This window comes from Penicillium concentricum, assembly GCF_028827145.1.
Source record: "Penicillium concentricum strain IBT 3081 chromosome Unknown utg000001l_segment0_segment0, whole genome shotgun sequence".
In the NCBI taxonomy this organism is placed as follows: domain Eukaryota; kingdom Fungi; phylum Ascomycota; class Eurotiomycetes; order Eurotiales; family Aspergillaceae; genus Penicillium; species Penicillium concentricum.
In genome coordinates, this window is record NW_026622754.1 from 8140521 (window position 1) to 8168458 (window position 27938).

A 27938-nucleotide genomic window follows, 5' to 3' on the forward strand; every position below is an offset into this window, starting at 1 on the left:
CTTTATATTATACCTTTCATTCAAAAGTTGATGCAATCCATAGTAAGTATATAAACTACCTGCATGGACCTCCATCGGCTTCAACCCATACCATCTGATCATCACTGAGCTCTTATTTTACTCAACTATCCAAGCACCGAACAAGGTACGCACAAAACTACAAGTCAATACATCACCAGTCATCCTATCTCTGCAACCATGTTCTTTCCCCTAGAGTCTATCCGCGAGAACGCCAGCGAGGAATGGGGGGACAATGAGGTTCATCGCCACTATAACATGCCCATGGTAGCCGTGCGAGCCAAGCCTCGTGTCCTGATGCGCTGCAACGTGTCCCGCGACAGTGCTTCGCGTCTAAATGTAAGGGTCAGTGTCGACAAGTGGATCAACGCTGAATATTTCATCTGGGAGATGTCTGCAGGACTAGCTAACAGCGGCGTAAGCCCACAGTGGACGAAGTTCTTCGAAGAACGCCACAGGGAAATGTGGGTGCAGATCCAGAGCGAGTTCGAGGGCATAGCCGATCTGCCCGAGAGATTCCTTCACGAGGTTCCGGTCCCGCCCTTCCAGGTAGCAGAGGTGAGAATCAAGACTAACGAATTCCTGTGTTATTGGCGGATTCGTGCGAATACAGGCCGACACATGACTGACACGAGCTACTGGCATCTTTGGAAGTTGATTCTCCAGCAGGACTCGCCCATCGTTGGTCCCTTTGACGTTATTCTCAAAGTGCCTTTCCACACTCCTGTCAGGGAGGATCCTATTGAGCCTTGGAATAGGTCTCTATCAAACCGTCCCCCTGGTGCTATCAGCCGTGAGGATGTTTCCATTCTTGGCCCGGAGCACGCACGCAATAATATCGCTCCATTGGGGGAGTTCATGCATCTCCCTGAAGGGGCCCAGCAAGATATCAACCCTCCAGCTCGCCGCCGCCGATCACGCTCTACCTCAGCTATGATGAACTTGCCGCAACGCCTACGAGATCGTATGTTTCTGAGATAGTGGGGCATGTCCACAAATGCGAGAATGAGCAGTATGACAAGTCCACTGCGATGCCTTAATAGTTTTGAGACCCCTTCAGTTCTTGAAGAGGCGGATAATAACTATCGTGGATGGTAGATATTATCCCGAGGTTTTATGAGCAACTTATTAAAGTTTATGTTGTGCTCTCTTATTTTTCTAGCCTAGAGTATATTTCCCCCCTTCCCCTAAGCATGTATTCACTTTGAATGCAGTCTATTTTTGAGCTACTATTTCTTAGAATTGTGATATCTAAGAAGTATATAGTAGGGTTTGAGCAAAAAAATAAGCCGTGAAGAGTAGGACCGATATTTGAAGTACCACATGTGTTGGATAGGATCCGCATAAGATGCGGAGACGGAAACTGCCAAAGCCACATTGGCGCTATCATGTTGAAGCTGCGAATAAAGAACGAGATCCCGCATGCTGAGAATAATGAATCTTGCTAAACTTTTATGTCCGGAGTGCATAGCTGTGCAATGGCCCATTGGCTGTAAGATGAATCATATGGTAGTATCAAGAATATGTGAAACTCGGGGTTTCTTCTAGGTGGCGCGATCTAGGCAATAAAGCGACAATAAAATACACCAACTAATGCGTGGCATCACCTCCAACAAGTAATTCCCTTGGCATACTTGACGTGGTACTTTCCTTCAGGGTCGATGTGGCTAACAATTGCCAAGCCAAGGGCAAAGCGCTTCGAGGGCGTTAGTTCCCGGCACAGTTGATCACAATTGTTGTGTGCCTAATGTAGTATTGGACCAAACCCTGCAGAGGCACTACATTGACAAATATACACAAAAAAATATACACTTCATGTGATCATCACCTGAGTCAACCAATCCCAATATCCAAGGCTACACAATTGAACCCTTGATATTGAGAGCGCCAACGCTAAATGACAGCTCAGTTTCGCATGTGAAATGGATACCTTCGCACTCTCACAATAGCGGATCACGGGCCTCCGCCACGCTAGATGTTTGTAAGGCTAACCGAGACGCCACTTTCCCGACTAGAGAGGTATTCCAAGTCCGCCACCCGGAGTACTTTGAGATATAATATTCTCACAAGATTTCTAGACTCGATTGTGCGTCAAAAGTAAAAATGGAGTGGCGTGCTTGCCACAGTCTGGATCGGAAGGGATTTTCCCACGAAACTTTATAATGCATATCCTAACAGCTCCGAGAGCAGTGATATACAGTTTCTAGGCAGGGGTCTTCCAGAGGAACGGAGGAAACAGGGGGTCGTACTTTGTAGATGTTGAGACAACCGTGCTGGTCAAGACCCACGATATACAGGGATCTGCATAGTAGCTTAATCGAGTGGGTTATCAGTTGATCGCCGCGATCCGGTTCGCCTGGGTGAAAGAGAAAAAGAAAAAAACAAAAGGATAAAAAAAAACAAAAGCTCGCCGCCCCGACTTTAAATCTCAATGCTCGTGATAGATCTAGCTCTAGTGAATATCTTCGGTTTTTCATGTGCCACAAGTTTGGGAAATCTGCCCACCGGCTTACCTTGATAGTCGAACCGAATATCATTCCCGTATTTCCTTAGCCGGCTATAAACCTTGATTCAAGGAGCACAAGGTCTGGATATGTACGGTGTACAAAGTGCCAAGATATCTTCTGACTCTCGCATAAGCCGACCGGACTAATAGATATAGTACGACCATAGTACTAACTGTACTATAGCCGTTTCATAGTCACATCAAGCGCCGAGATTCGGATGAATCTACAAATCCCTTGGCCCGTCGCAGGCCCGAGGCCGGGAGAACGATATTCAATCCGGCCAGGACCTGGCGCAATGTTTGCCCCTACATTTGCACCGGAAGCTGTTACGTATTCCCGGGGAGAGTACGAGTGGCCGACGCTCAGGCCAATGAGTGGGTACATCACTAATGTACGCGCAGACGGCCTAGACTCGCATAAGCTAGAAGCCGAAGCGTCAGTCATATTCTAGCAGGCGATCAGCCATCTGCGGCCACTGTTTGGGCAGTTGTATAATAGGGTGCAGATAAGCAGGTTTGTCCAACGAGAAACGGGGAAACGGCCCCGGGTGTGGAAACAAGGTTTATCTTGCGAAATCATCCCTCATTTGAAATGGATTATGGGGGATATTGAATCCTTGGAAGAAGCTTGGAAATATGAAATGACAATTTTGGAAGCTCTATAAGAGAATAGATGTGATAGAAGATCATAGTGGAACCACACGGCGTTTTCGCATCAGACCCGCAATCACATGCGAAAGCAGCTTATCACAAATTCACTTATGATTGCATGTGGTATTTTTCCAAAATTTTTGCAATTCAATGTATATTTGGTATAGAATAGAATATATTTCATACCTAGATTTGTAGCTATAATTAGCCATAGAAATTCAATTGCTCTGACGTTTGCAGTGCATAGTGCAAAGTCAATGGCGCATTGGCGTGGGCGTATTGAGGCTTCTGAACCCTTTTTCCAAAAGAAAAGACAGTAAAAAAGAAACAAAAGTATCCAAAGCAGAGAGCTAAAATAACCAATCAAAATAACCAGCCGAGAATACTCCGTTACGATGTATTGCAATGATGCGATTGCGGTAGGACCCATTGCATAATGACAGCGCAATCACATGTGAAAATCCTATTTTTCTATACAACCCAATCTATTCCTCTCTCTCTCTCTTTTTTTTTCTCTTCTGAATTCTTATTATACTTCATACTCATATTACTATCTTCATGCCCCACGCAGAAAACAAAATGGGTGAACCGGTTGTCAACGGCGAGAAGCACTACTCTCAGTTCCTCGATGTATGTACACCCCCACTACAGCCCAACATCAAAAACGGGAACTAGAGCTAGTATTAGCCCATACTAACTAAATATTCCCTAATTTAGCATCTTACTTCCTACCCCATCGTCTCTGACTCCATCTCCTACTACAAGGGCAACCCCTACGGAGCCAAGTCCCTCGAATTCGCTGACCAGGGCTACACCCGTCTCGCCAAACCCGTTCTACCCTACTTCTCCACTCCCTACAGCTATGTCGCTCCCTACCTCGCCCGCGCCGACTCCCTCGGTGACAAGGGTCTGACCCAGATCGACACCCGCTTCCCTATCATCAAGGAGGACACCCAGAAGCTGCGCGGCTCCATCTACAACAGTGCCGCCCTACCCGTCCGCGTCGCCGGTGATGTTAAGCACCATGTCTTCGATATCTATGGCTCTGAGTACAAAAAGTGCGGTGGCGATGGTGTCTTTGCTTCGGGCAAGGCTGTTGTCACTACCAGTTTGGTTCTGTCGCAGGAATCGTTGGCTTGGGCCAGCGCTTTCCTCCAGTCTAAGAAGGAGGAAGCGAAGGAAGTTGTCAATGAGAAGAACAGCAACTGATTTTAGATCTCTTTGAGCTTTTGGAGCGTTCTTTTTTGTTTTTCTATTGTTTTTTTAGAGAAAATAATACCTTATCGCTACTCTTTGTGTGTTGCGTTGGCCCCCGTTGTATTTAGTCCGCTTTCCCAGGTCTATCGATGTATGTGGTAACTCAACCCCAATTTACTGGATTTAATAAACACATAACCCTCCATGTCTGGAAATATTGCAAAGTGTGTTCTTTCTTCAATAAACCATCAAAGACAGTCCTCGAAAAAACCCCTAAAATAAGAAGACTGGCCTCAAAACGCATTTGCTGGAACAAAGAACCATTGATAAGGACCACGCACAGACCAACCCCGATGGGGTAAAATCGTTCTATCGCGTCGCGTCTTCCCAAACCCATCTGCAACTCGCCACCATACACACATAATAAAAATGCCATCAAATCGCAAAAGACGGGCATGCAACCTCAAATCCACTCGGGCTATCCACCAACTAACCTTCATCCCCAGACCAACGCATCCGAGGTCGAGTCAACCCCAAGCGCGCGTCGGCGCAGAATACAAAGCGAAGAACCCGACTCATCCGCAACAAACAGCGAAGATGACGGACCAAGCGCACCTACTAGCACCGATGCAATGGTCAAGAAAATGGTGCGGCTGGCCATAGCAAGCGAGTACTCCCGACTTCCGATCCGACGCAACGATATCAGCGCCAAGGTGCTGGGCGAGCAGGGCTCACGGCAGTTCAAGTCAGTCTTCGAACAGGCGCAGCAAATAATGAAGCAGCGCTTTGGTATGGAGATGACCGAGTTACCGGCGCGAGAAAAAGTCACCATTACCCAACGACGAGGTGAGTTGGATCCCGTCTTGCTTTTCTTTGTTGCAGATTCACGCTATGCCTAAGTAATCACTACTGACATCATATACACCAGCCGCACAGAAAACAGAAAAGCCATCCTCGGCTAATAAGTCCTGGATCGTTACTAGCACCTTGCCGCTCCCATACCGTTCCCCAGAAATACTCATTCCAACCAAGGCACCCTCCCTCTACACTGAAAGCACATACACGGGTCTGTACAGCTTTATCATAGCGTTGATTGTGCTGAACGGCGGCACACTTGCTGAGCAGAAACTTGACCGGTACCTAGCGCGCACAAATGCCGAGGTTGCTACACCGGTCGACCGCACGGATAAACTGCTGCAGCGGCTATGCAAGGAGGGGTACATTATCAAGACGCGAGAGATGGATGGCGGCGAGGAGGTTGTCGAGTATGTCCTCGGACCGCGGGGTAAAATTGAGGTTGGGACTGGTGGTGTGGCTGGTCTTGTGCGAATTGTTTATGGGAAGGATCAGGGTGACCATGAGAACTTGACTCAACTCCAGAGGGAAGATCTCGAGGACTTTGAAGCGAAACTTGGGAGGAGTCTTGGGATTGATCCGGCGGCGGTACGAGCTAGTGGGGTGGATGGTGCTAGCGATGTGGATGGGAATGCTCAAGTTAATGAGAACGGAGAGGGACGTGAGGCGCCGCGGAGCTCGGGGCCTATACGTTCGAGGCGTGGTCCTCATCAAGAAGATGAGGAGGAAGATGCTAGCTCTGAAGAATATGAGGAAGAGTGATTGATTTATGTTTGGTTGGTACGCCGTGAGAACATAGGGATACATACTACATGTAGGTATCTGCAACTTGATACCCAGGATACGATAGGTCATTCAAGTACATTTGACCAATATTCGCCTTTTTAGGCTTTGATCTATAGCTTGAAAATGTAGAATATAACGCATTGTAGACTCTTGAAGGTGTCTAAGTCCGTGAATGCTGAGATAGGTCCTTGATTGGGGTCAATCCTGTGGAAGTGCTCTGCGCTTAGCTTGGGGTTGAGTCAAATATGGAACACGGACATTCTAGCTTGTCATTTCATTCTAGCTGGGCGTAGTCTTATGATGAAGTCATTGAGAGAATGGAATACATTAGCTATGTAGCAAACGGTATCTCATTATAATCACTAAGCGGCCCATAGCTATTGGATTTTTGAAAGTACTATCTAGCCTGGAGACAAATAGATGTAGAATTCTAAAAGATCATCGCTGCAATTAAGATTCCAAGCTTGCAATTAACTTTTATAGATCTACTGTGGCATATCAACGACTTCACATGCTATCAATCTCTTTAGCTATAACAGCCGCCGAGAATATCCAAGGTACAATGTAGGTAGCCCTGGAGTACTCGGTTCTGAGCAGTCAAGAGCAGGGCCCATCATGCTTAATGGCGAATTCATCCTTACATCGAGCACATTCTTCATCACCAAACATGATACTAGAAAGCATCATATACCCGTCCTTTGGAAAGAAGAAAAACTTGTCCATAGGGAAACCCGTCTGTTCAGTATCCGCATATACAAACAATATCCCATGTTTCTTCCATTCGTTGCTCGTAACAGCTAGAAAGACAGAAGGGTACCAGCTCAGGTCTCCACTTGCCCCTTCATCATCACGGTGTGTCTCTTCCTTGTCCATCTGGATATGTGTTATGACAATGTCATTGAGGCTCTTCCCCGCAAAGTTGTTCGAAGGTGCTAGGCGGACGAGATGTGGTCCTTCATTGCCCTATTTTTCCATCCACTTCTTTTCAAGTAAAGAGGCAATGGTCTCAAGCTCACTGGTAGAGATATCAACCAGGGTGTGTATAAGGCGAAGGTTGCGGAATATAGGTTTTTATCGCCGAAATCTCCAAGCTCCGGGGAGTGGGAAGGTAGGGAAAGGTCGGGGTTTGAATTCATGATTGATAGAACAGTTTACCCGTGTTTAATAGTATAAGATGCGGATATGTAAGGAAGCCAACTTTTAACTCAGCTTTTCTAACGTCATTCCCAGGCGAAACACCATCGTTTTGTTCGTTGGAAAGTACCCTATACCTATGTAGGTTAATAGTGCTGATCACGGAGCCACTCTTACGATGGCCCGGGGAACCTATACGATTAATCAGCCTTGGAAGTGAAGCACATATTCATTCGACCACAGCCAAGATGGCTGGGATGTTCAGTGACTACACAAGCACTGGGGCAACCACAACTTAGACGACGAACCGCTACCTCGTGTGATATTTCGACTACCATTTTGTCGAACACAAGTACAACCACCAGCTTTTCTAAACAACCCCCACCACTACATCGATGTCCAACAACTACCTACTCGACCACGACTACCTCCCCAGTCATTATAATAACAGCCAGCTCAATGAGAGTTCCGGCGCAAGTTCATATGATCGAATTGGGCTCGATTCGGGAATGGACCTAAGTTGAGGTTGAGATGGAAATCGAGACCGGCGTGGATATATATGTATCTAAGACCTCGTAGTATAACGCCTTGGGCTCTAAATGTTGTTCACTTCAATAATAATGGGTTGAATCGGTGTTTGTTCATTGGATTTTCTCCTCGTTAGACACGCATATATATCCTGAACATTGCAGGTACTACCCAAACGAAAAGATTAATGCTTCCGGGTGATCTTGTTGGCGATTAAAGGGTCGAGTCTGTAGAGGCAAGTCTAAAATAGTGCTTTAATCGAATCAGGACGGAACTGATATACAGTTAGGTTCTAGATTGAAGATGGTGCTAGTCATTGATATCTCTTGACAAATGAGGTTACAAAGATGGGAATAGGAAGTTGAAATCAGATAATGGATTACATATATGGGTAGTAGAAGGCTGAACGAGATGTGACTTAGGAACAATTATTGTTTACAGTCTTAACAGATGACAGAGAGTACATAGTACAAGGGTGTACTGTGTACGTGCCAATCACAGGACTCGGGAGTCACCAACCTCAGGCACACCACACACGGAACTCGAAATCAAAAATCCATGGTGGGACAGGATTATCAAGGGTTGATCAACTATTCTAGAGATCATTGTCTACGTTACAAGTTTACGAGGAAAAAGAGAATAAAACGACTTTTCGAGTCATAAAAATGTGGGTAGTCATTTTGAGCAACTAACCAGCAAATCTACCTTCCATCCAGTAATTGTTTTTGAAAAGAAAAAATCATCACGGCATAATGAGAATCATCCGAGAATCATTTATTTCTTACCGGCCTTGGCAGCGGCCTTAGTGACCTTACCAGCGCCACCAGCGTTCTTCTCAACGGACTTGATGACACCGACGGCAACGGTCTGGCGCATATCACGGACGGCGAAACGACCGAGAGGGGGTAGTCGGTGAAGGCCTCAACACACATGGGCTTGGAGGGAACCATCTTGACGATAGCGGCATCACCGGACTTGATGAACTTGGGGGAGGTCTCAGTGGCCTTACCGGTACGGCGATCGATCTTCTCGAGGAGCTCGGCGAACTTGCAGGCAATGTGGGCAGTGTGGCAATCGAGAACTGGGGCGTAACCAGCACCGACCTGACCGGGGTGGTTCAGGACAATGACCTGAGCGTTGAAGGAGTCACAGCCGGCAGCGGGGTCGTTCTTGGAGTCGGAAGCGACGTTACCGCGGCGAACCTCCTTGACGGAAACGTTCTTGACGTTGAAGCCGACGTTGTCACCGGGGTTACCGGCCTTGAGCTGCTGGTGGTGCATCTCAACGGACTTAACTTCAGTGGTGACGTTGGCGGGGGCGAAGGTGACGATCATGCCGGGGGTAATGATACCAGTCTCGACACGACCGACGGGAACTGTGCCAATACCGGAGATCTTGTACACATCCTGGAGGGGAAGACGGAGGGGCTTGTTGGAGGGACGGACGGGGTTCTCAATGGCGTCAATGGCCTCGAGAAGGGTCTTTCCGGTGGACTTGCCAGCCTTGGTCTCCTTCTCCCAACCCTTGTACCAGGGGCAGTTGGTGGAAACCTCGAGCATGTTGTCGCCGTTGAATCCGGAGATGGGGACGAAGGGAACGGACTTGGGGTTGTAGCCGACCTTCTTGATGAAGTTGGAGGTCTCCTTGACAATCTCGTTGTAACGATCCTCGGACCACTTGCAGGTGTCCATCTTGTTGAGGGCAACGATGAGCTGCTTAACACCGAGGGTGAAGGCAAGCAGAGCGTGCTCACGGGTCTGGCCATCCTTGGAGATACCAGCCTCGAACTCACCAGTGCCGGAGGCGATGATGAGAATAGCGCAATCGGCCTGGGAGGTACCAGTGATCATGTTCTTGATGAAATCACGGTGACCGGGGGCATCTGTAATATAGAAATTAATATATGTGCAACCAGCAGAGTGAATTGGGAAAGTCGCTTACCGATGACGGTGACCTCGTACTTAGCGGTCTGGAACTTCCAGAGGGCAATATCGATGGTGATACCACGCTCACGCTCAGCCTTGAGTTTGTCAAGAACCCAGGCGTACTTGAAAGAACCCTTTCCGAGCTCAGCAGCCTCCTTCTCGAACTTCTCGATGGTACGCTGGTCAATACCACCACACTTGTAGATCATGTGACCAGTGGTGGTGGACTTGCCGGAATCGACATGGCCGATAACGACGATGTTGATGTGGTTACGCTCTTCCTTACTGTTTTGAAGTCAGTCTCAGTTCTGAATTGTGGTTTTTCGTAGTCACATACCCCATGATGACGGTTGGAACTTTTTGTAGTTCTTTGTAAGAGACTAGAAAAAATCTGTGGAAAAATTGCTCAGAGACTACGGCAGAACGCGTAGAGGTACTGAGCAAATGAAATCAGTAAATAGTCGGAGGAGGGATAGCTTAAAAGCAGTAGGGGGTCAGGAAATACTCACTGTAGCAGACGAGAGGAAGAAAGAAAAGTCTGTGGGAGGGGGGAGGAGGGGAAATCCTTATATGGAGGGGCAAGCGAGCGAGGCGAGTCAGCAGGTGGGGCCAAGCCCTCTTTGGTTAGGGCTTCTGATTGGTTATAGCCCTTACCCGTGGACGCAGATTTTGCAAAGTGGGTTGGCGGGATGATGTACAGGTACTTCTTACAATATGTCTATTATCATACTTTACCATGTACTCTCTACTTCTATGCTTGAAACACCCCTCCGTTTCCCTGGTTTTGTCCTGCCACGGCACTCCACTGGGTGCGAATTTTTTTTTTCATCGGCTCCGTCCCAGCCCACTCTGTGGCTCTAAACGCTTGAACTGGGCAGCAACGCAGAGTGGTTGGGTGAGAATCTTCTAGTTTGCATTGTTTACTTTGCGCATTTTCGGTTTTTCTTTGCCTACTGTGGCGATTGGGTGTGTCAATCCATTTTTTCACTTTTTTTTTTTTTCTCTTCTCTTTTGCCTCTCAGAGCCCCGCGGGTGAGGGGCAACATTCTCACCGCCAAATCATCCCACCAACAATGTCATGCATGTCTATAGAATATTTTTTTCCCTTTCTTTTTAGACGATGATCCATACGGATGATTCCTAGGCAGAAATGTCGGGGTCTACATCTGTACTAGGCCAATTGTATTTTTAGGTAAAAGTAGTAGAAATGACCAAAGCCACAATAATATGATATAAAAAAACAAAAAGCTAGATCCATGTTCCAAAAAAAAAAAAAAAAGTTTCCGCTTATAAAATAATCTGTGCACTGGAATGTGACGTCGATCAATTTGGGTATATCAACTTGATAGTTTTGAGCTACATCCAACGCCCCTCCAAAATACTTGGTAAATGCGCCATTTGCACCTCGCTATAATAAAAATAAAAGGAAAAAAAGAAATCCAAGTGACTGGTTCCCAGCCTTGTAGCCCAACTCTAATTTTCTCTCCACCGAGCACCACACGAGGTACACTAAAGCTGTCAGACACGGGTACCTCACGTTGAACGTAAGGAGGGAAACATACCTTTAAGAATGTAGTCATCGGTTCATCTGCACTGCGAATCTGCAGCTGGAAGAAGTACGCACGTTCCCCATTGCAGCTTTCGGCGGGGCATTGAGCTGCAAGTGTAAAAAAAAGAGAGTATGTCAGCTCTGTATAATTCGATGGACATGTCACTTCTGAGCGAAGATGACAGAAAGAACTTACTTCCAACACTGTCAGCATTGGCAAACTCCTCCTTGCCACCAAATACATCGTCCACTTCCTTTTGCTTCATATCTTTCTTCTCGAAATAGTTCTTGTCCAGCGGAGCTTCATAGGGACAGACGCGGCATTCGAAGCGGTTCACACCTGCAGGGAATCTTGTACTTGAGTCCGCTTTGGAAATGGTGAGCGCATTGCTGCAATTAGGACAGACTGGGGAGAGGAGTCAGTTTCTGTTCTGGACTATCGCTGGACACCGCTAACTCGGAGATAGCACATACAGACTAGCATCTTGATGATCTGGCTGAAGGAGGCAGTGGGTAAGGTGAAGAAAGTGTCAGATAGCTATATGAGGAGAAATTTAGGTTCTCAGCAGCTGTATAACTTGGAGTCTATCAGGTGCAGAACATCACCGTCGATGATAAGAGATCTAGGCGCGCGGCTAAATCCAAACGGCATCCGGAATATTGTATATCCGGGCGGCCCGCGCGTGGGCTGTCCCTGGGGAACAACTCCAATAACCTGTAGTATTTCCCAGGAACTTGAATGCCTGTTTGATCCCACAGTCCAGCTTGTACATACATATTCCACTTCATTTCTTTGTGGAAGATTCATTCTGATCACCAAAATACCATACAAAACACCTGGCTCTTGTTACAACTAGCTCCTCGCGTCCTATTACAGCCGAGCACCAATTCCTGTACTATCGACTTTACTCTCGGATATTCCGGACTTTGTGAACCCATACACGGAAATGGCTGACGAGGTAAATACTCCTCACCAGACCCTTGCTGAAAACCAACGCTAATGCCGCTATGATTTAGGGCGCATCACCCCGCGAGCTGGTCGTGGAGGCCTGCCGCCGGGACCAACCCCACCTAATTGAGCAAGTGCTGAATGATATGGAAGAGAAGTCAAATGAGCAAGTGGCACAATTCTTCAATGAGGTGACAGACTCTATGGGGAACCACGCATTGCACATCTGTGCTCAGTACGGCAGCTGTACGTGTTTACTTTACCACTTCCTCAATGCCCATCTTTCATAGATGCTAACCCTTTTTTTGGTTATTAGATGACACCATGGATGCGTTGTTTGATATCCAATTCTTTGAATGCGACCCGTTGACCCGGCTGGACAAGGACACACCGTTGCACATCGCAGTGCGGTACGCCAATGAAAAAGACGCAGAATTGGGTGAGGCCATGATCAAGATGATGTGTGAGGCTGGCTGTGATCCCCGAGTGCGGAATAAGCATGGTCAGAAGCCTGCTGAGCTGGTCTTCAACAATAATGAGATTAAGAAGACCCTTCAGCAAACCGAGTATATCATGGCTGAAGGTATTCAAAATACCGGTGATGGGGCTGACTCGGATGGTGGAGAGGCCAGTGATAGCGATTAAAGGGGAACGTTAGGGCGTTCGCATTGTCATCCGTTGTATTGCAGGCATTCTCTGTTTCTGGTTAGAAGGCTTGAGATGCTCTAGTTGAGATGTTTGTTTTCATGCATGAGTCTTGGCCACATCTTCTATTTCTATTTTACGATTACTACGAATTAAGTACAGCCTTTCAAGAGCTGTTATCATAGAATTGACTTCTTTTTTTCGGCAAACTACTACAAGTAGATAAAACTGCCATTCGTCTATTTCCAGGGGGGATATCACAAAGTTAAACCTTCGACGCCTTAACAAGCTTTTGTAATTGATCCAGCCACTTGCGGGAGAACTCCTCTGCGGTAAACCGTTGAGCCGAGCGACGAGCCCGCTGCCGCATGGCAAGTTTCTCTGCCTCCGGAAGAGCAAGGGCAGCCTCGAAAGAAGCAGCAAACTGCTCTTCTGTCTCAGCTCGGAATCCAGTTGCACCATCGCCTAAATCAACGACAATGTCTTCACGTGGACCGCCCGAGTCATGTGTCACACAGATGAGACCAGCGGCTTGGTACTCCACGACACAAATACCGAAGTGCTCGTTCCACATGGCATTGACGCCAACCGAGGCGGTACTGAGATGGGACAGCATGGCAGGCCAGCTGGCGTCGCACAAGAATGTGGTATGGTCGCGGATGCGGAGTTCATGTGCCAGGAGGCGCAGATTGTAGATGTGGGTTTCATCAGGACTGGCATGGCGCACGGATCCAATGAGCACAAGACGTGGAGGGGGTTGACCTTCGTAGGCTGGATTTTTTGTTCGTTCTTGTAAGAATCGCGCAAAGGAGCGCAAGACTAGTGGGTGGTTCTTCTCTGGCCGGAATTGAGCGATGTAAAGTAGGACGGGCTGGCGAGTCTTCTCGCTCTCCATATCAACGGCAATACTTGATTGTAGTTCGGTGACTGCTGTTGGGGGGAACACCACCGCCGGCGATGATGCGGTCCCGTCGCCGCTGCTGTTGCTGGTTTTCTTGCCGGTACCCCAGAGCGTGCGAATGTGTGCTGCCGTCCAGGACGAGTTGCACATAACTACATCGACCTGTCGACCGACCCAGCCATACAGTTTGGCAAACAGCTCCCAGTACCGACGCTTGATTTTCCCTTTCCACCCTTTCCCTGCGCCAGAATTGATCCCTTGCACCCCGCTCTTGTCGTCAAGAGAGGCGAGCATGTCAGTTGATATGGTCGGGTAATGAACATAGGCGCCAACTGGCACTGTCGGGAAAAGCCATTTGCATAGAGCAAGCGTGAAGGCATAGCCCATAGTGTCAACGAAAACATCCGGTACAAGCAGCGTAAAAGCGTCATAGGCAACGACCAGTGACCCCAGCGACTGTCCCAGCAGCGTCATGTAAGGGTATGAGCTACTAACAACGTACTTGCGGGTCGTCAAGTATAGGAGCACCACGGTTGGCGTATGTAGGTGGATATTGAACCGGTTCTCCACTCTCTCCAGCATCGTGGCTTTATTGACTTCATGATCACCTGTGTAGATAGCGCAGATTGCCTTCGGCCAGCGCTTCTGTGTTGCCCGTACTGCTTCCCATAAGACTCGTTCGCCACCTCCGCCGGCATTGCTATAGCACCTAGTCAGCGTTGTGCGTTTCGATATGTATAGAGAATGCCATACCAGAATGGGTGGAAGAACCCGATAATCCCATCCCAGTCTTCTGAACTCTGGTTGCTTTCCTGGCCAGTACCTCCACTGGTTTCATTGCCTGTCGATTTCTGTACCCCGCCTGGGCCTGAACTATCCACCTTCTCCCAATCCTCATCTTCGGCACCATTCCGCGATGGTGATGTTGTACCCTTCGGCCGTGAGGCGCGTAACTCCTCCTCTTCAGATCGCGCCCGCGCGATCACATATTCCCGGCGAGACCGCGTTCGTCGCCATATCAGCCAGCCCACTCCCCGAAACACTAGACCGAGGAGAACGCCTGTTAGCTTCGGAAGCAGGACAGCCGTGGCGGTGAGGACTAGAATGGCCAGAATGGCGTTTGATAAGAGGGCCATGGTGAAAAGGCAATGATTAAAGAGACCTCATCAGAAAGCACACATAGTAAAAGAATTTGAAGTCAAACTGGATAATAAGTCAGAAAATGCTCCCCCTCTCTTGCTGTCAACAAGTTGATCAATCGGGCCAATGAAGTGACTTTCATACGTGTCACATGATAATTTTCCAAACATCCGATTTCCGTTCCGCGACTCCTATAGTCTCGCTTTTTCTAGCTACATTTATTTTCGATCTCTCTCACCCTGCCAGGAGTGATGTATGCCCTCCGCTCGGCACATGCTCTGCATTTAACGCGAGCTCTACAATTGCCTCGCTCGCAAGTTCGACATTTCCACCCAACAAGACCAGCCTCATCCGCCATCATCGACCTTGCACTGGACGGCTCTGCCGCATTTATTCACGGCGTCCACAATGTCTCGTGTCTACCATGGGTTGCCTCAATTCCTCTGACGGCCGTACTTGTTCGTACGTTTGTCGGTTTACCCATCCTGTTATATACTCGACTCCATCGCCAACGCGAAAAAAAGATATCGCCAATTCTAAGCGCGTGGTCGAAGAGATATACAGAGAAACATATGTCTGAGCACAAGAGGTCGATCGTCAAAGATTTAACAATCCCTCAAATAAAGAAAAAGGCCGCGCTTGATATAAACAAACGAACAGCTGAGCTTCATAAGCGTTGGGGAGTGTCTGGCAAACACAAAGCAATTGTATTTCTGCAGATACCTGTTTTCATTGCGCTCATGGAGAGTCTGCGCGGGATGAGTGGCATGAATAGCGGCATCATTGCCTGGCTGTCGTCGTTCATCGAGTCGCAAGACCCTGCCTCCGCAGCCCAATCTCTGCATTTAACCGTGGAGCCCACTCTTGCGAATGAGGGCGCCCTCTGGTTTCCGGATTTACTGGCCGGTGACCCGACAGGCGTGCTGCCACTTTTTCTGACTGCGTCGATTCTGGGGAACGTTCTGACTGGATGGAAAGTCCAGCCCTGGAAGAACATGCAGTACCTTCCAACGACTGAGATGTATAAGCAGATCACTTTCACCGGGTTGCGGACCTTTGTCGTGGTTTTGACATGCTATATTGGCTTCGCGAGCTGGACTCAAGAGATGCCAGCTGCGCTTATGCTCTACTGGATCACCAGTACCAATGTTGCTACGCTGCAGACTTGGATACTGGACAATAAGGTGTTTTCACCAGTGACATTCCAACGCTTCATTCAGAAATCCATCGCCTTCGAGAAGCCGGGTGACAAGGACCCTTTCCAGTTGAAAAATTTGCGCTGATTCCATCCATGGGAAACGTTTAATTTAAGATGACACGGGCTCTTTCCAATTCAATCGATGGCGGTTTGCTCGGCCATACTCCATTATAGAGTCGCGAACTATCCACGCGCTGGCTCTAAATGAATTTCGGACCTCCATCAGGATGAAGCCCGAAATTTGACAGTATGTCAGACTTGATTAGCCCCTGGCCTCTGGCCTCTGGGTGACTGGCACAAGCTTTATGAGCCGGCTCGGATAGGGGCAGTTGATCCAACTCGCCGCGAAATGACAGTCCAGGATGCATATAGTTCATCGACTGGTTTCGAGACTCATCCTGTGGCCTCATTTTCCTTGCGCATTCATGTACAATATTCTTCACTTCTCACAAGAATAGTCGGCCGCGTATGCGGTTCCTAGCAAGAGCATATTTGCCAACTACTATTTCTTCGGCTTGAGTTGTCATATCTTCCATATATTCTTCTAGCATAATCATAATCAGCTGTAGAAGTACAGCTAGGAATGGGTAAACATGCCGGGATTATCACTCTACTATGTACAATATACAAAACCCGTAAAAAGCATACAACATACAGAGAACTTTCTATGTGTAAGAACGGACATTGCAAATACGCATTATGCATCGGACAAACAATAATAATTTGCAAGATTGGAGGAACTGTTCCCTAGTATCTTGTCTTGGCCTTGCCATAGATCCAGTAGCGACAACCCGCTGGAGAAAGTAGATTGCAAAACATATCAAAAAACACGCCACCCTTCAAAATGCTTTGGAAATGTCACGAATAAAAAAGACAAAGCGAAAGCCTAAAGCTTTGACTTGGGAGGCTGTTCTGAGGCACTAGCTTCCTGGTTGACTTCCACAGTGCGCGAATCAGGGCCCTGACCGAAGAAGATGACCTCAACAGTAACATCGTCACTAAGAAAGATTAGCCAAACCGTTAAGGAGAAAGTAATGTCATGTAAAGAATTTTCATACCGGTATCGGCGAGAGTAAGGACTGGGTAGCGTCAACAACGCACACACCATATCCTTGTCCTTTCCGCCCATTGCGTTCCGCACAAGATGTGTTGCTGCGTTCTTGTCCTCAACAACAAATCGAGTGGCCGCGCCAGAGATATCATATTGCTGCTGGCGGATGGGACGCCGTTGGCCTTCCGTCGATCCGTCGGTTGCGGATTCCACGGGCAGTTTCTTCTGACTATCGAACCCAAACCAGCTCTGTAACCAAGCCTTGCTTCCTGCGCCAGCAGTAGCAGATTGTTGTTGCTCAACCCATTGACCAACCAGGCCGACGACTTCTTCATTGCTCAGCATCTCCCACAGACCATCAGTAGCCATGACAACAAAGTCGCCCTTGGAGGGATCAATCTTGGTGGTAGTAATGATAGGCTCGGCGGTGACATAAGGGGGCGTCTTCAGCATAGGATGGGGAGTACGCCCAAAGAACTTCGCTTTGATCGTATCTTGGACGTCCCGGCTCCACTTGTAGAAAGCGTCACCGAACGCACGGCTGGGTTCAAGCTGGCCGAGGATTCGGCCGTTCTTGGTGACATACGGCTCGCCGGGGTGCTCCTCACGCAGACGTTTCATTTCAGATGGGGTGCCACCAGTCTGGTCCTCGGAAAGGGCAGTAGCAGTCCATTTCCCGCTAGGGCCGCGACGGCCCAGAACTGCGCGAGAATCTCCTGTAACAGCAACCTTGAGGTCCTTGGACTGGGAGTCATAGAAGCTGAGAAGAGCACATGAGCCTGAGAGAGCAGGAGCAAGGAGCTCGGCGGCAACTCGTCGTGATTTAGACTTCATGACTTCCTTGAAACTCTCGTGTACGATGTCATTGTCGAGGCGGACGAAACCCTGCTTGATGGCGGCATCAATAGCCTCGGATGTTGGCACAAGGAGAGATGGATCAGCGGAGGCAGCTTTGTAAGTTGTATTCAATTCACGGGCCACGTATGAGATCAAAACATTGCGCAGTTTGGCGGATGTTGTCCAGCCCCTGATTTGTAGTTAGTATTTGCTTGATAAGTATTCAACCTTAGCACAACGTACGAGTGACCGTCGAAAACTCCCCAGAACATCCAGTCACTGCTCGGCTCGCCGTTGCTGACAGTAGCCACGGATGCGGGAATCTCCACTATCTTCTCCGCATGGTCATCCTCAATGGGTGAATTGCTGGCAACCTGAACCACATCATAACGAACGACACCCTTGCCCCGGTTGACCAAGTATGACTCCTCGTTCTTACGAAGCTTCTGGGTCGCTTGTTCGGGAGTCAACATCTCTAGGACTTGGCGACCTGATTCGTCTGTACTCTTGGCAATAGGTTGGTCTCCGGAGAGCGTCGCGGTGTAGAATTGATCGCCGCTGACCATCAACGCACGTCGCGTGGACTCGGCAGGGCTTTCTGCGTAGGCGGAGTTGAGGGCGCTCGATGCGAAACCCCGGACCTGGGTTGCTGCCGACTTAACGGTATCACCCTGATAAGCATACCATGCCCCCGAGGCAACGACGGTCGAGATAACGGCGAAGGAGAGTTTGCGGCGATGCATAGATGATTGTGGAGCTACCGGAGTATAGGATGAGGGTCTGCCGCCAGAATATGGCCGAATACCTCGCAGCTGGTTGATGGTCAAAGGGCACGGCCGTTTAGCGGCAATGTTCCATACTGGTGCACGCCGAGCAGTACGGCAGGCCTGAATAGTCGCCCGACGCATTGGACCAGCAGTAAATATGACAGCTGATAAACTTCTGTGCCTTCTGCAAGGCAGATAACAGCTCTGAGATAGTATGTAGATGAGGTTTCAAGCTTGTCAAGGAGGTCCAGCTCCTCGAGATGAAGTCACGTGCGAAGGTTATCCAAAATAGCGCTAGTCCGGATTAGTCTCTGTCGTCATTCCCCGCGGTTTTGTTTCGGCGCATTCTTTTTTTCTTCTATTTTCGCAGACAGCTTATATTTTATTCGTTCAAGGGCTTTCGCCTCAGTGCATAGGATGTCATCAAGAGCAATCCGAAAGCTGCAAAAGCTGCGTGAACAAGAACAGCAGCGAGAATCCGAGCAGCAAGATGAGTCAAGCGAAGACGAAGCCCCGCGCCCCGCGAAAACGAAGTTCAATGCCTTCGATTTACTGAACGCTGAAAATCAAGAAGATGAAGATGAAGAAGAAGAAGAAGACGAAGAGGAAATAGATGAGGAATCTCGCACGCAGACACCAGAGCCTGAACCAACCCCGATAAAGGCCAAAAAGAGCAACAAGAAGAAAAAGAAGAAGAAGGCAGCCAAAACCTCCGATCCGGCCAATACCCCGCCTTCAAAATCAAACGAAGCAGACCTGGATGAAATTGATCGGGCTTTGAAAGAGTTATCGGCAGGTGGACACTCGTCAGTTGGCACAGGTCTACCTACTAGGCACACTCCCGAGGCCTCTTTCCCGAAGACTACGAGCGAATTGCTCGGTATCGAACCCAAATTTCTCAATGCAACGAATGAGATGCGCAGACTGTTTGGAAATGTTGTTCTGGAAAACTTTGATCAACCAGCAGGTAGTGGAACGGGCCGCCGTCGGGATCGCAATCGACAAATGGTCGACCTTGCTCAGGCTTTGACGGGAAGATATAGTCCAGCTAGCCGCGGTCAAAGTCTGGCTGGAGTTACATTGCGACGCAATGTGCTTATGCAAGGCAAAGATGAGTGGCCTCGTGCTCCAAGTGGAGGGCTAGGCATGGAGACTGTGGAGAAGCGTCCTTCCGGGGAGACTCTCTACCGACTGGTGCACAATACCGCCTACCAAGATGTACAACGGCAGTTCGACCTCTGTGTTGAATCAATGGACCCACAGAGACTCATCGGACACCTCCAATACAACCCATACCATATTTCTACGCTTCTCCAAGTGTCGGAGATTGCTAAACATCAAGGCGATCATGCTGTGTCTGCCGATCTAATGGAAAGAGCTCTATTCAATATCGGACGCTCAGTGCACTCTTCGTTTGCTAATCGCCTCAAGGAAGGCGAGGCCAGACTTGATTTCATACATGCGGAGAACCGAGAGCTCTGGCTTGTTGGGTGGAGGTACATCACCAACCTAGCAATGAAGGGCACATGGAGAACCGCTTATGAATGGGCCAAGCTCTTGCTCAGTCTGGATAGCAGCGATCCTTACTGCATGAGGCTGCTCATCGACCACCTCGCGCTCCGGGGTAGAGAATACGCACATTTCGTGCAGCTATGCACCCAGACACGCTTCAGTCGCGACTGGGCCAATCTCCCCAATATCCAATGCTCGCTGGTAGTGGCATACCTCCGGTTGAACAAGCCCCAAGAATGTCGTCGACAGCTGCAGCTCGCCATGTCCCATTACCCGTGGATTTTCAGCAGGCTAGCACAGGAACTTGATGTCCAGCACGTTCCCAAGCAAATATGGGGCAAGATGCCTCCTACAGGCGCTCATGAGCTGCTTACCGAACTCTACATCGCCCGTGCAAAGGATCTTTGGAATACCCCAGAGGCCATCTCTCTCATCATGGAAGTCGCAGATTCTATCTCTGGCGAGGAGCCTAATGAGCCGCCAGAAATCACTTTGGACATCGCTCGTCATGTGGTCTTGTCCGATATAGCCAAGGTGACAACCCATCTTCCAAACCACTTTGTGGCTGGTCGGTTGTCCTCCTCCGACCCACTTCCTCCCTATGAATCTGAGGCCTACCAGCAACAATCTGAACCCACTCCCATCTATGCAGCTCCTGCGGGAGGTGGCGAAAATTGGCTGCAGGACCTCCTCGGTCAGATCAACCACGATGCCCGCCCTCCCAATGTTCCATCGGACGACGAAGAGCCAATTGGGTTTGAGGATGAAGACGCAAACACTGAGCATTTCGATATCCCACACTCACGCCCACCCCTGAGAGATCCGGCGGCTCTTGAAGGGTGGCTCACGCGCGAGGGGTTGCAAACTCTTCGTATTTTCCTTTCCCAATACGGAGTCGATAGAGGCAATTGGAGCGAAGTGGTTGTGGACTATGCACCTTTGACCAATTATCTGGAGGCCATGGCGGCAATCTCAGATGCAGCCCGCCAACGGTTGTTGGATGGCACTATCAAGGACTCTCTTGGGGATTTTGCAATCAGCATGCTCGAGGATGAGCTTGCCATTATGCGAGGAGAATGATTCAGCTTCATGATGAAGATGAATTCTGTATTAGTCTTGAGTACAACAGAAAATAATTCAATTATTCTATGTACATAATTTTTGAGATTATAACAATATTTATAGTACATATGACCCTAGCTTATTTTAGGAATATCAGTCGACTAAAAAGTCCATACGCTGAAATAGATCTCATAGCCAAAAATATAATTATTTCGTCCATCTAGACTCTTCTCATTTTTCATAGATCGTCTCGGGAAAGATTTATACAACTGAAGTATATACATATATTTTTTTTAGAACCTTGCAACACTTCAGGGAACTTTAACGGGGAATTTATATCCTATAGGACCATGACTTGATTATAGTAGGTAGTACAGAGTACATGTGTAGCACATAATAGTATTACAATTTTGACTGACCATAATGAAGTTTGTCATTGGCTCTGGAAATCCTCCAATGCTTGGCTGATGCATATCATCCTGCACTGATAGGTTCAACAAGTTTTTATTTATTTATGTACTTTTGGCTTAAAGAAATTATCTGTACAATATACGTTCTAATATGAAGATATATTGTATTTAATTAGAATATTAGCATACCTACATGTAAATATTTCAGATTTTTTCCTATGGACCCTCGAAAGCTTGGACATAGCGGGAGTACCCCGAGTAGATTGTGTCATAGCCTTATCTCCCGCGCAATTTTCTTTCACTCAAGCACACATCTGTTGCAGAGCATAGAAAGCATGGATCACGGCCCTATACCTTTAACAGCCCGTGAGGCTGCATCTGGTCTCTTTGGTTCAGTCTCTATGACCTGCTGGTTTTTCCTTTTGGTATGTTTAACACCAGAGAGTCACACCTTGAAACACGGAGCCAATGTATCTAACAATACTGTTATAGGTACCCCAGCTAATTGAGAACTACCGCAATGGCAACGCAGAAGCCATCTCTCTCCTCTTCATCTCTGTCTGGCTCATCGGCGATATCGCAAACCTTGCTGGCGGCCTACTAGCTGGGCTCGTGCCTGTGATCGTTGCGATCGCGATATACTTCTGCATTGCAGACGGCGTGCTGATCGCGCAATGTATATACTATAAAGTGCGCAACTCGCGCCCGGAGCCTTTCCACCGCCGACGCTCGTCCACAGAGACCCCGGACCCGACTACCCCGTTGCTGGGACGGCGATTCAGCGACTCCCTCGCGTCTTCTGAATCGCGGCGGCGTCGGTCGTCGGGCTCGTTGCGCCGTTACCAAGCTGGTGGCCGGCGTGAGAGCGAGGTCGAGGATACCCTGGCCAAGATCGTCGAGGAGAATGACTATGGCCGTAAGGCGTGGATTAAGAATTTTACTAGTGTTGTTGGAATTTTCCTCATTGGTATGCTGGGTTGGACCATGGCTTGGCAGACGGGGATGTGGGCGCCGGCGCCGTTGGAGAATAAGAATGGTTCCGAGGAAGCTATTGGGGGACAAGTGTTAGGATATTTCAGTGCTGTGTGCTATCTAGGGTGGGTATCTCCTATCTTTGGGGCTGATGAGTTAATATTGACTTTGATTGCAGAGCGAGATTGCCTCAGATCTACAAAAACTACAGCGAGAAGTCATGCGAAGGTATTTCTTTACTGTCCTCCGATGATGCATATGTGATGCTGATATTGAGCTTTATCTAGGATTGTCGCTTTTGTTCTTTATTCTCTCTCTTCTCGGAAACTTGACTTACGGTGCAGGGGTGAGTGATACTGCAAGTTGTACTATGAACTGGACGCAGACTAACGGCGTGGATATAGATTCTTTGCCATTCTACCGAGAAAGAATATTTCCTCACCAATCTTCCATGGTTGATTGGATCACTAGGAACTATGGTTGAGGATGTGGTCATTTTCATCCAATTCCGGATCTACGCTGTTCAGGACCCTCGTCTCTCGGCGATCTCCTAAAAATTGACATTTGCTCTTGTATCTAGAGCAATGACCTCTTGTCTATATACTGTCGAATATGTACTTCGGTTTCAAACTCAAGGATTTTTTGGATGAGAGATGATTTGCGTGCGTTTGTTGGTGATGCTGGACATCAGAAAAATTTGGAGTAGCATAGCGTTTTGATAGTGAACTGGCAACTGAATCCAATTACGGAGTAGTGCACATCGTTGATGTTATCGATGTAATCATATAAGAGTATGCGGCCTTGTGATGCCTTTTTAGCAGTCTTTATTTGTGGCATTTTTAGTGGTCTCAGATATTCTGGTTACAACATAGATGTCTTTGAGATATTTTGTCCCCCTTGTCAGTTGTATAGGTAGACAGCAGAAAAAGGCGGAAACAAAAGCATACTTTGTGCAAGACACTTTTCTATGTATAACGTTTGATGAAGTCCAAGGTGTTGTCCCAAAGTGTATGCATGCTGTATTGTCGATGATTCCATCCTGCGGAGCGATAACCACAAGGGCCTGGTGTGCTCAACGAAAGGTCAGCTTGAGGTCGAAAAGATCAAAGAGGCAGCCAATATCATCAGCCCTACAGCACTACGTCACATGGCCTACGAACAAGTACCCCATGCAAGAATCAGACGGCATTCGTTGTTGGTTCATGGTCGCATGACAGACGTGACATGAGGACCGAGCAAACTAAGCTAGCTGATCCATGTGGAGGGCGAGAAAACGAATCATACATCTACTCGCCAGATCAAAGCAGAACTTTGATCATGGACAAACCAAGAAGTGTGCCAAACGTCTTCAATTCCCCTAAAATCCAGGAAGCAACAATAGTTTCGGAATCGCAGCGGTATCCGATCGAGTCTACCTCGGCCACATTGTGACGCGGAGGCACACCGAGCACCCAGTCTCCATGAATGTCCGTGTCCGTTTGAATTCTTTTGCTAATTTTCTTTTTTTTCTTCCCCGGGTTCTAGGTCGTAGTGGGGGTCGTGGAGTATCGAGTACAATAGAGAATCGTCGAGGGAGCCGCCATGCGGCAGTGGTAAAAGAGGTTGAGGAATAGAGAAAAAAGGAAACGAGTTTTAAAATTCGATATGGAGATAAGACGCTTAGTCGAAGAGACCGAAGCCCATGTCCTCATCGGACTCCTCCTTATCTGTAGTGGGGATTAGCACCGTGACTCACAAACTGGAGATGTATATCAAGACTTACCCTCCTCCTTCTCCTCAGCCTTGGCCTCAGCGGGGGCAGCACCACCAGCGGCGGCACCAGCGGCGGGGGCAGCGGCAGCGGGGCCAGCGGAACCGACGTTGGTCAGGAGATCCTTGATGTCCTTACCCTCGAGGGCCTGTGTTGAGAATCGAATTAGTTATCGAGTCTTTAAATTGTCGCGCGCGGCCATGTTCGGGTTGTTTCGATATTGGCGCGTGTTGTGGAATGGGGTCAGGTATTTACCCGGGCGAAGATGGAGGCCCAGATGGGCTCAACCTCCTGGACCTTGGCGGCAGTGATGAGGGTCTGGATCTTGTCGGCCTATATGAAGATTAAAGGTCAGTTACAGTTTTCGCATAATGGTTGTTTGATCCCAGTGGCTTTGCAGCTGCTTGTTGCGATTCTTCCCAAGCTCAATTTCACACAGTAAAGAAAGCTCTAAGTGCGATCTTCAAGCCTCCACTATTCCACCAACATCAAGGAATTTTGGATACGTACGGAGACCTCAATACCGTCATCGGCCAGGATGAGGGCGGCGTAAGAGCAGGCGAGCTCGGCGGTAGACATGTCGACGGGTGGTGTTGACCGGACTGGGTGTCTTGAAGAGAGTTGGGGATGGGAAAGAAGAAGAGAGGAGAACGCCAATGATAGACACCCGAACAGGGCAAACGCGCCGTGTGTGGGAAAAAGCCCTCGCTTAGGGCTCGGACTAATTTGGTTTAGCGTCTCCCCCTCCTCGTGACTTGGCACTAAGCCATAAACGGAGCTGGACCCAGATGACATAATTTTAGATGACATAATCCCCCAGTAAACGGCGGGTTCTCACTGCGCGGGGCCTGGTATCTGCATGATCTCCCTATCAATCGATCATTAATTGACATCACATCCCGGTGGGGTTCAAACGTACGATCGATTCTTGTCTTTACTCCTTACTTTTGAAGAAACCTATTCCCTTTATTCAACCCGTCCCCAAGGAAAAAGCAATTTGCATACTTATCGCATTCTCCAACCATGGAGTCCCCCGCTATCACCGTCCCGCTGGATCCGCGGGAGCAGCCCATCCTTGAAAGCCTGCTCCGAACCCGCGACGCGCTGCTCCTAATCAAACAGGACAAATCCTCATACATAAAGTCCCGTGATGTCCTACCGCTTTACGAGGAAGTGATCGGAGAAGTTGAGAAGCTCAATTCGGTTCGCAAAGAGCAAGATCGCCGCTTGGTGCACAATCGCCGTGAGTTTAGTAGATCACGCGCTCGACTTGGAGATGACTGACGCTCGATGATAGTGGATTATATCTTGGATGATTGTTTCCAGTTGATTTCCCTGCTGTTTTTGACAGTTGGGAGGAACAACGAAGCTCCAGCAGTGTGAGTGACTATATACCCTTACCCCGCGATATGACCGTCACTGACATCTTTTCAGGTACTCCTTGGCGACTACTATCCAGGTATCTACTCCTAGGATTTTTTTTGGCTCTTATTGTTAGCTATGCGCTCTGGACACTGACAGTTTTGCAGCGCTTACTCGACCACCTTGAGGAGGCTGGATTCTATAGCTCGAAGGATTTGAACTCGATCACCAAGACACTAGAGTCTACACGGGAAACCCTTGAGCGCGGCCGAAACTCATACTCACCGGCTCTGCTCACGCTCTTGGAAAACCGCCTGGAACATTGTGAACAATCACTGGCGAAGTTGCAGAAGGGTCTTGCTGTATTGGCTCCTCCTTTGGCACAGACACATGAGACACTGGTTTCAATTTTGCGGTCAACATCAGCTGTGAATACTCGGTCAAAAGTATGCCATCCAGTATTTGTATAATTTATTTGATCGGTACTAACTGATGCTTGATTTGTTAGTTCTCGGCCTCGGAAGTAAACGCTCTTCGAGAACAACTGAAGAAAATTGAAAAAACATCAAAGGACGGCAACTTTGTGGATGATGAGGGAAATGTTCTTGCAGGACAGGACGACCTCAAATCTTTGATCCACAGGTGTTGGCGTTGGACTGAAATTGTGCTCGAGCGGTATGTTCTAGGCTGCTAACGGGATAATCGGACACCTACTGATTCAAATACAGAGAGGGTAAAATTGATGAGCGGTTCCGAGATCAATACGAACGATTGTTGGACATCCGCAACCAACTGGATCGTTTGTCTGTAACACAAGCTTGGTCGCTGCGCGAAACCGATCTCTTCGGATACCAGCGAAAGCTCGACCGAATTGATGAGGGACGTGTTAATGGAAATTTTGTCGACGCTGAAGGTCAGCCAGCGGACCTGCATGCGCAGAGAGTAAGTTTTTTTTTTTTTTTCGGGCATTCTTTAATGGATTTGGCTAATATATTCTTAGACGCTCTTATACCTCATTCGCCGCAGTTATGCGTACATTTATGCGCTTTTGATTTCATCAGAACCTGTATCTGAGGCCCTACTTCCAGTCTATAACCAACTTCAAACTCTCCGCCGGTGCTTGATTGAAGTCAAGGAGTCGGGAGGCGTTGCAAATTCGCGCGAACTTTATCCATACAGCATGAAGGTATGTCACCATCCACACCCCTTGCGTATATGAGCTAACTGAAACAGCTCAACTCGATTGACAACATGCGGGTTGATGGGAAATTCTACGTGGGTCCAGATATCCCGGAGGGCCAGGGCAGTGTCAATAACCTGCTAGCCGAATGCTACGATTTGGTTTGGGAACTCCGTGCTGCAGTCGTCGACGAGGAAGAAGAGTCTTAAGACAAGAGGTGTTATAGACCAATCCTTTTTTTTTTCTCTACCTATGTGTTTTATTTCCACTGATGTTTGTGAATTTGCGCCGATGTTGATGAAGAATTGGCCATGGAAATGTCTTTGGCATACAGTGGTCTTTGATTGTATGATCTGACTCTTATTCTTGTTTTCTGTTCTGTTTATGTGACGATAGGCGTTTGAGATGGGACATTTTATTGGCTTTTGTATTGGGAAGGGCACTTTGGTGTCTGGTGGTTTTACTTTGAGTTTAATGGAATTTCCCCGTTCACGAAAGATGGAAGTAGACGGCCGTCTTGTGAAGTCTTTCTAGTATTCTTCCTAGTGGTCGTTTTCGTAGTCTTTGTTTGTGGCCTTTTTGGCGGTCTCAGATATCCTGTTTACAACATAGATGTCTGTAAGATATTTCCTCCCCTTTCTCAGTTGTATAGGTAGAGAGTAGAAAAAGGCGGAAACAAAAGCATACTTTGTGCAAGCGACTTTTCTGTGTATAACCTTCGAGATATCTACAAAGCGAAGAGTAAGCAATGAATACCCAAGGAATATCACACACATATCAAGCACCGAGTCGGCGAGTTGCTTGAGAAGCCCATTGGCAACATCCATGGATTACTCCATTCATCACCCGTGGACACGACTCAAGCTGACCAAGCAATATTTCCAGCATAAGCAAAACCCTTCTAGTTGAACATTCATTTCATCCCGTTCAAATAGAAGATATATCCCTTGAGCAGTCGCAGAGAGTTGTGCTGAAGTGAACTTCATTCACGTCTTTCATCTCCAGATCTTGACCGTCAATCTCGTGAGCCTCGAGGCAGCAACTGCATGCTGT

General features: G+C 48.1%; 13 protein-coding genes across 13 annotated transcripts; 8 read left to right on the forward strand and 5 right to left on the reverse strand.

Annotated features, from left to right (window-relative positions):
- Positions 1-198: 198 nt before the first annotated feature.
- N7517_003137 (uncharacterized protein) lies at positions 199-999 on the forward strand (the record flags this gene model as incomplete). The annotated part of the gene is made up of 1 exon (XM_056720867.1): positions 199-999. One exon carries the CDS (start codon positions 199-201, stop codon positions 997-999), a length of 801 nt encoding a protein of 266 aa, XP_056585002.1.
- A 2755-nt stretch (positions 1000-3754) lies between these two features.
- On the forward strand, positions 3755-4384 carry N7517_003138 (putative pathogenesis associated protein Cap20; the record flags this gene model as incomplete). The annotated part of the gene is made up of 2 exons (XM_056720868.1): positions 3755-3805; positions 3893-4384. The coding sequence occupies 2 exons, from the start codon at positions 3755-3757 to the stop codon at positions 4382-4384; spliced, it is 543 nt and encodes a 180-aa protein (XP_056585003.1).
- Positions 4385-4801: 417 nt separating this feature from the next.
- N7517_003139 (MAGE domain-containing protein) lies at positions 4802-5989 on the forward strand (the record flags this gene model as incomplete). Its single annotated transcript, XM_056720869.1, has 3 exons — positions 4802-4825; positions 4879-5218; positions 5301-5989. 3 exons carry the CDS (start codon positions 4802-4804, stop codon positions 5987-5989), a joined length of 1053 nt encoding a protein of 350 aa, XP_056585004.1.
- Positions 5990-8333: 2344 nt separating this feature from the next.
- Positions 8334-10231, reverse strand: N7517_003140 (translation elongation factor EF-1 alpha). The gene is made up of 4 exons (XM_056720870.1): positions 10110-10231; positions 9938-10036; positions 9617-9885; positions 8334-9557 (listed from the first exon to the last, which is right to left on the reverse strand). The coding sequence occupies exons 2-4, from the start codon at positions 9940-9942 to the stop codon at positions 8446-8448; spliced, it is 1386 nt and encodes a 461-aa protein (XP_056585005.1). The 5' UTR covers positions 9943-10036; positions 10110-10231; the 3' UTR covers positions 8334-8445.
- Positions 10232-11073: 842 nt separating this feature from the next.
- N7517_003141 (DNA-directed RNA polymerase III core subunit RPC11) lies at positions 11074-11633 on the reverse strand (the record flags this gene model as incomplete). The annotated part of the gene is made up of 4 exons (XM_056720871.1): positions 11074-11109; positions 11163-11257; positions 11346-11555; positions 11624-11633. The coding sequence occupies 4 exons, from the start codon at positions 11631-11633 to the stop codon at positions 11074-11076; spliced, it is 351 nt and encodes a 116-aa protein (XP_056585006.1).
- Positions 11634-12096: 463 nt separating this feature from the next.
- Positions 12097-12743, forward strand: N7517_003142 (ankyrin repeat-containing protein ANK1; the record flags this gene model as incomplete). Its single annotated transcript, XM_056720872.1, has 3 exons — positions 12097-12108; positions 12167-12344; positions 12415-12743. 3 exons carry the CDS (start codon positions 12097-12099, stop codon positions 12741-12743), a joined length of 519 nt encoding a protein of 172 aa, XP_056585007.1.
- Positions 12744-13008: 265 nt separating this feature from the next.
- On the reverse strand, positions 13009-14780 carry N7517_003143 (alpha-1,2-mannosyltransferase ALG11; the record flags this gene model as incomplete). Its single annotated transcript, XM_056720873.1, has 2 exons — positions 13009-14344; positions 14398-14780. The coding sequence occupies 2 exons, from the start codon at positions 14778-14780 to the stop codon at positions 13009-13011; spliced, it is 1719 nt and encodes a 572-aa protein (XP_056585008.1).
- A 744-nt stretch (positions 14781-15524) lies between these two features.
- N7517_003144 (putative mitochondrial export translocase Oxa2) lies at positions 15525-16067 on the forward strand (the record flags this gene model as incomplete). The annotated part of the gene is made up of 1 exon (XM_056720874.1): positions 15525-16067. The coding sequence occupies one exon, from the start codon at positions 15525-15527 to the stop codon at positions 16065-16067; it is 543 nt and encodes a 180-aa protein (XP_056585009.1).
- Positions 16068-16868: 801 nt separating this feature from the next.
- On the reverse strand, positions 16869-18778 carry ptcF (type 2C protein phosphatase ptcF; the record flags this gene model as incomplete). Its single annotated transcript, XM_056720875.1, has 3 exons — positions 16869-16980; positions 17041-18060; positions 18114-18778. 3 exons carry the CDS (start codon positions 18776-18778, stop codon positions 16869-16871), a joined length of 1797 nt encoding a protein of 598 aa, XP_056585010.1.
- A 276-nt stretch (positions 18779-19054) lies between these two features.
- Positions 19055-21229, forward strand: N7517_003146 (transcriptional repressor TCF25 family protein; the record flags this gene model as incomplete). The annotated part of the gene is made up of 1 exon (XM_056720876.1): positions 19055-21229. One exon carries the CDS (start codon positions 19055-19057, stop codon positions 21227-21229), a length of 2175 nt encoding a protein of 724 aa, XP_056585011.1.
- Positions 21230-21944: 715 nt separating this feature from the next.
- On the forward strand, positions 21945-23147 carry N7517_003147 (PQ-loop repeat-containing protein; the record flags this gene model as incomplete). Its single annotated transcript, XM_056720877.1, has 5 exons — positions 21945-22046; positions 22114-22718; positions 22772-22821; positions 22881-22939; positions 22998-23147. Coding segments are annotated over 5 exons (966 nt in total), but the record flags the coding sequence as incomplete, so codon positions are not given.
- A 783-nt stretch (positions 23148-23930) lies between these two features.
- Positions 23931-25138, reverse strand: rpp1 (ribosomal P1 domain-containing protein; the record flags this gene model as incomplete). The annotated part of the gene is made up of 4 exons (XM_056720878.1): positions 23931-24299; positions 24356-24491; positions 24599-24676; positions 24854-25138. The coding sequence occupies 4 exons, from the start codon at positions 25136-25138 to the stop codon at positions 24253-24255; spliced, it is 546 nt and encodes a 181-aa protein (XP_056585013.1). The 3' UTR covers positions 23931-24252.
- Positions 25139-25366: 228 nt separating this feature from the next.
- N7517_003149 (uncharacterized protein) lies at positions 25367-27094 on the forward strand (the record flags this gene model as incomplete). Its single annotated transcript, XM_056720879.1, has 8 exons — positions 25367-25586; positions 25641-25722; positions 25778-25802; positions 25873-26151; positions 26214-26380; positions 26434-26647; positions 26706-26891; positions 26939-27094. The coding sequence occupies 8 exons, from the start codon at positions 25367-25369 to the stop codon at positions 27092-27094; spliced, it is 1329 nt and encodes a 442-aa protein (XP_056585014.1).
- Between the last annotated feature and the right edge of the window lie 844 nt (positions 27095-27938).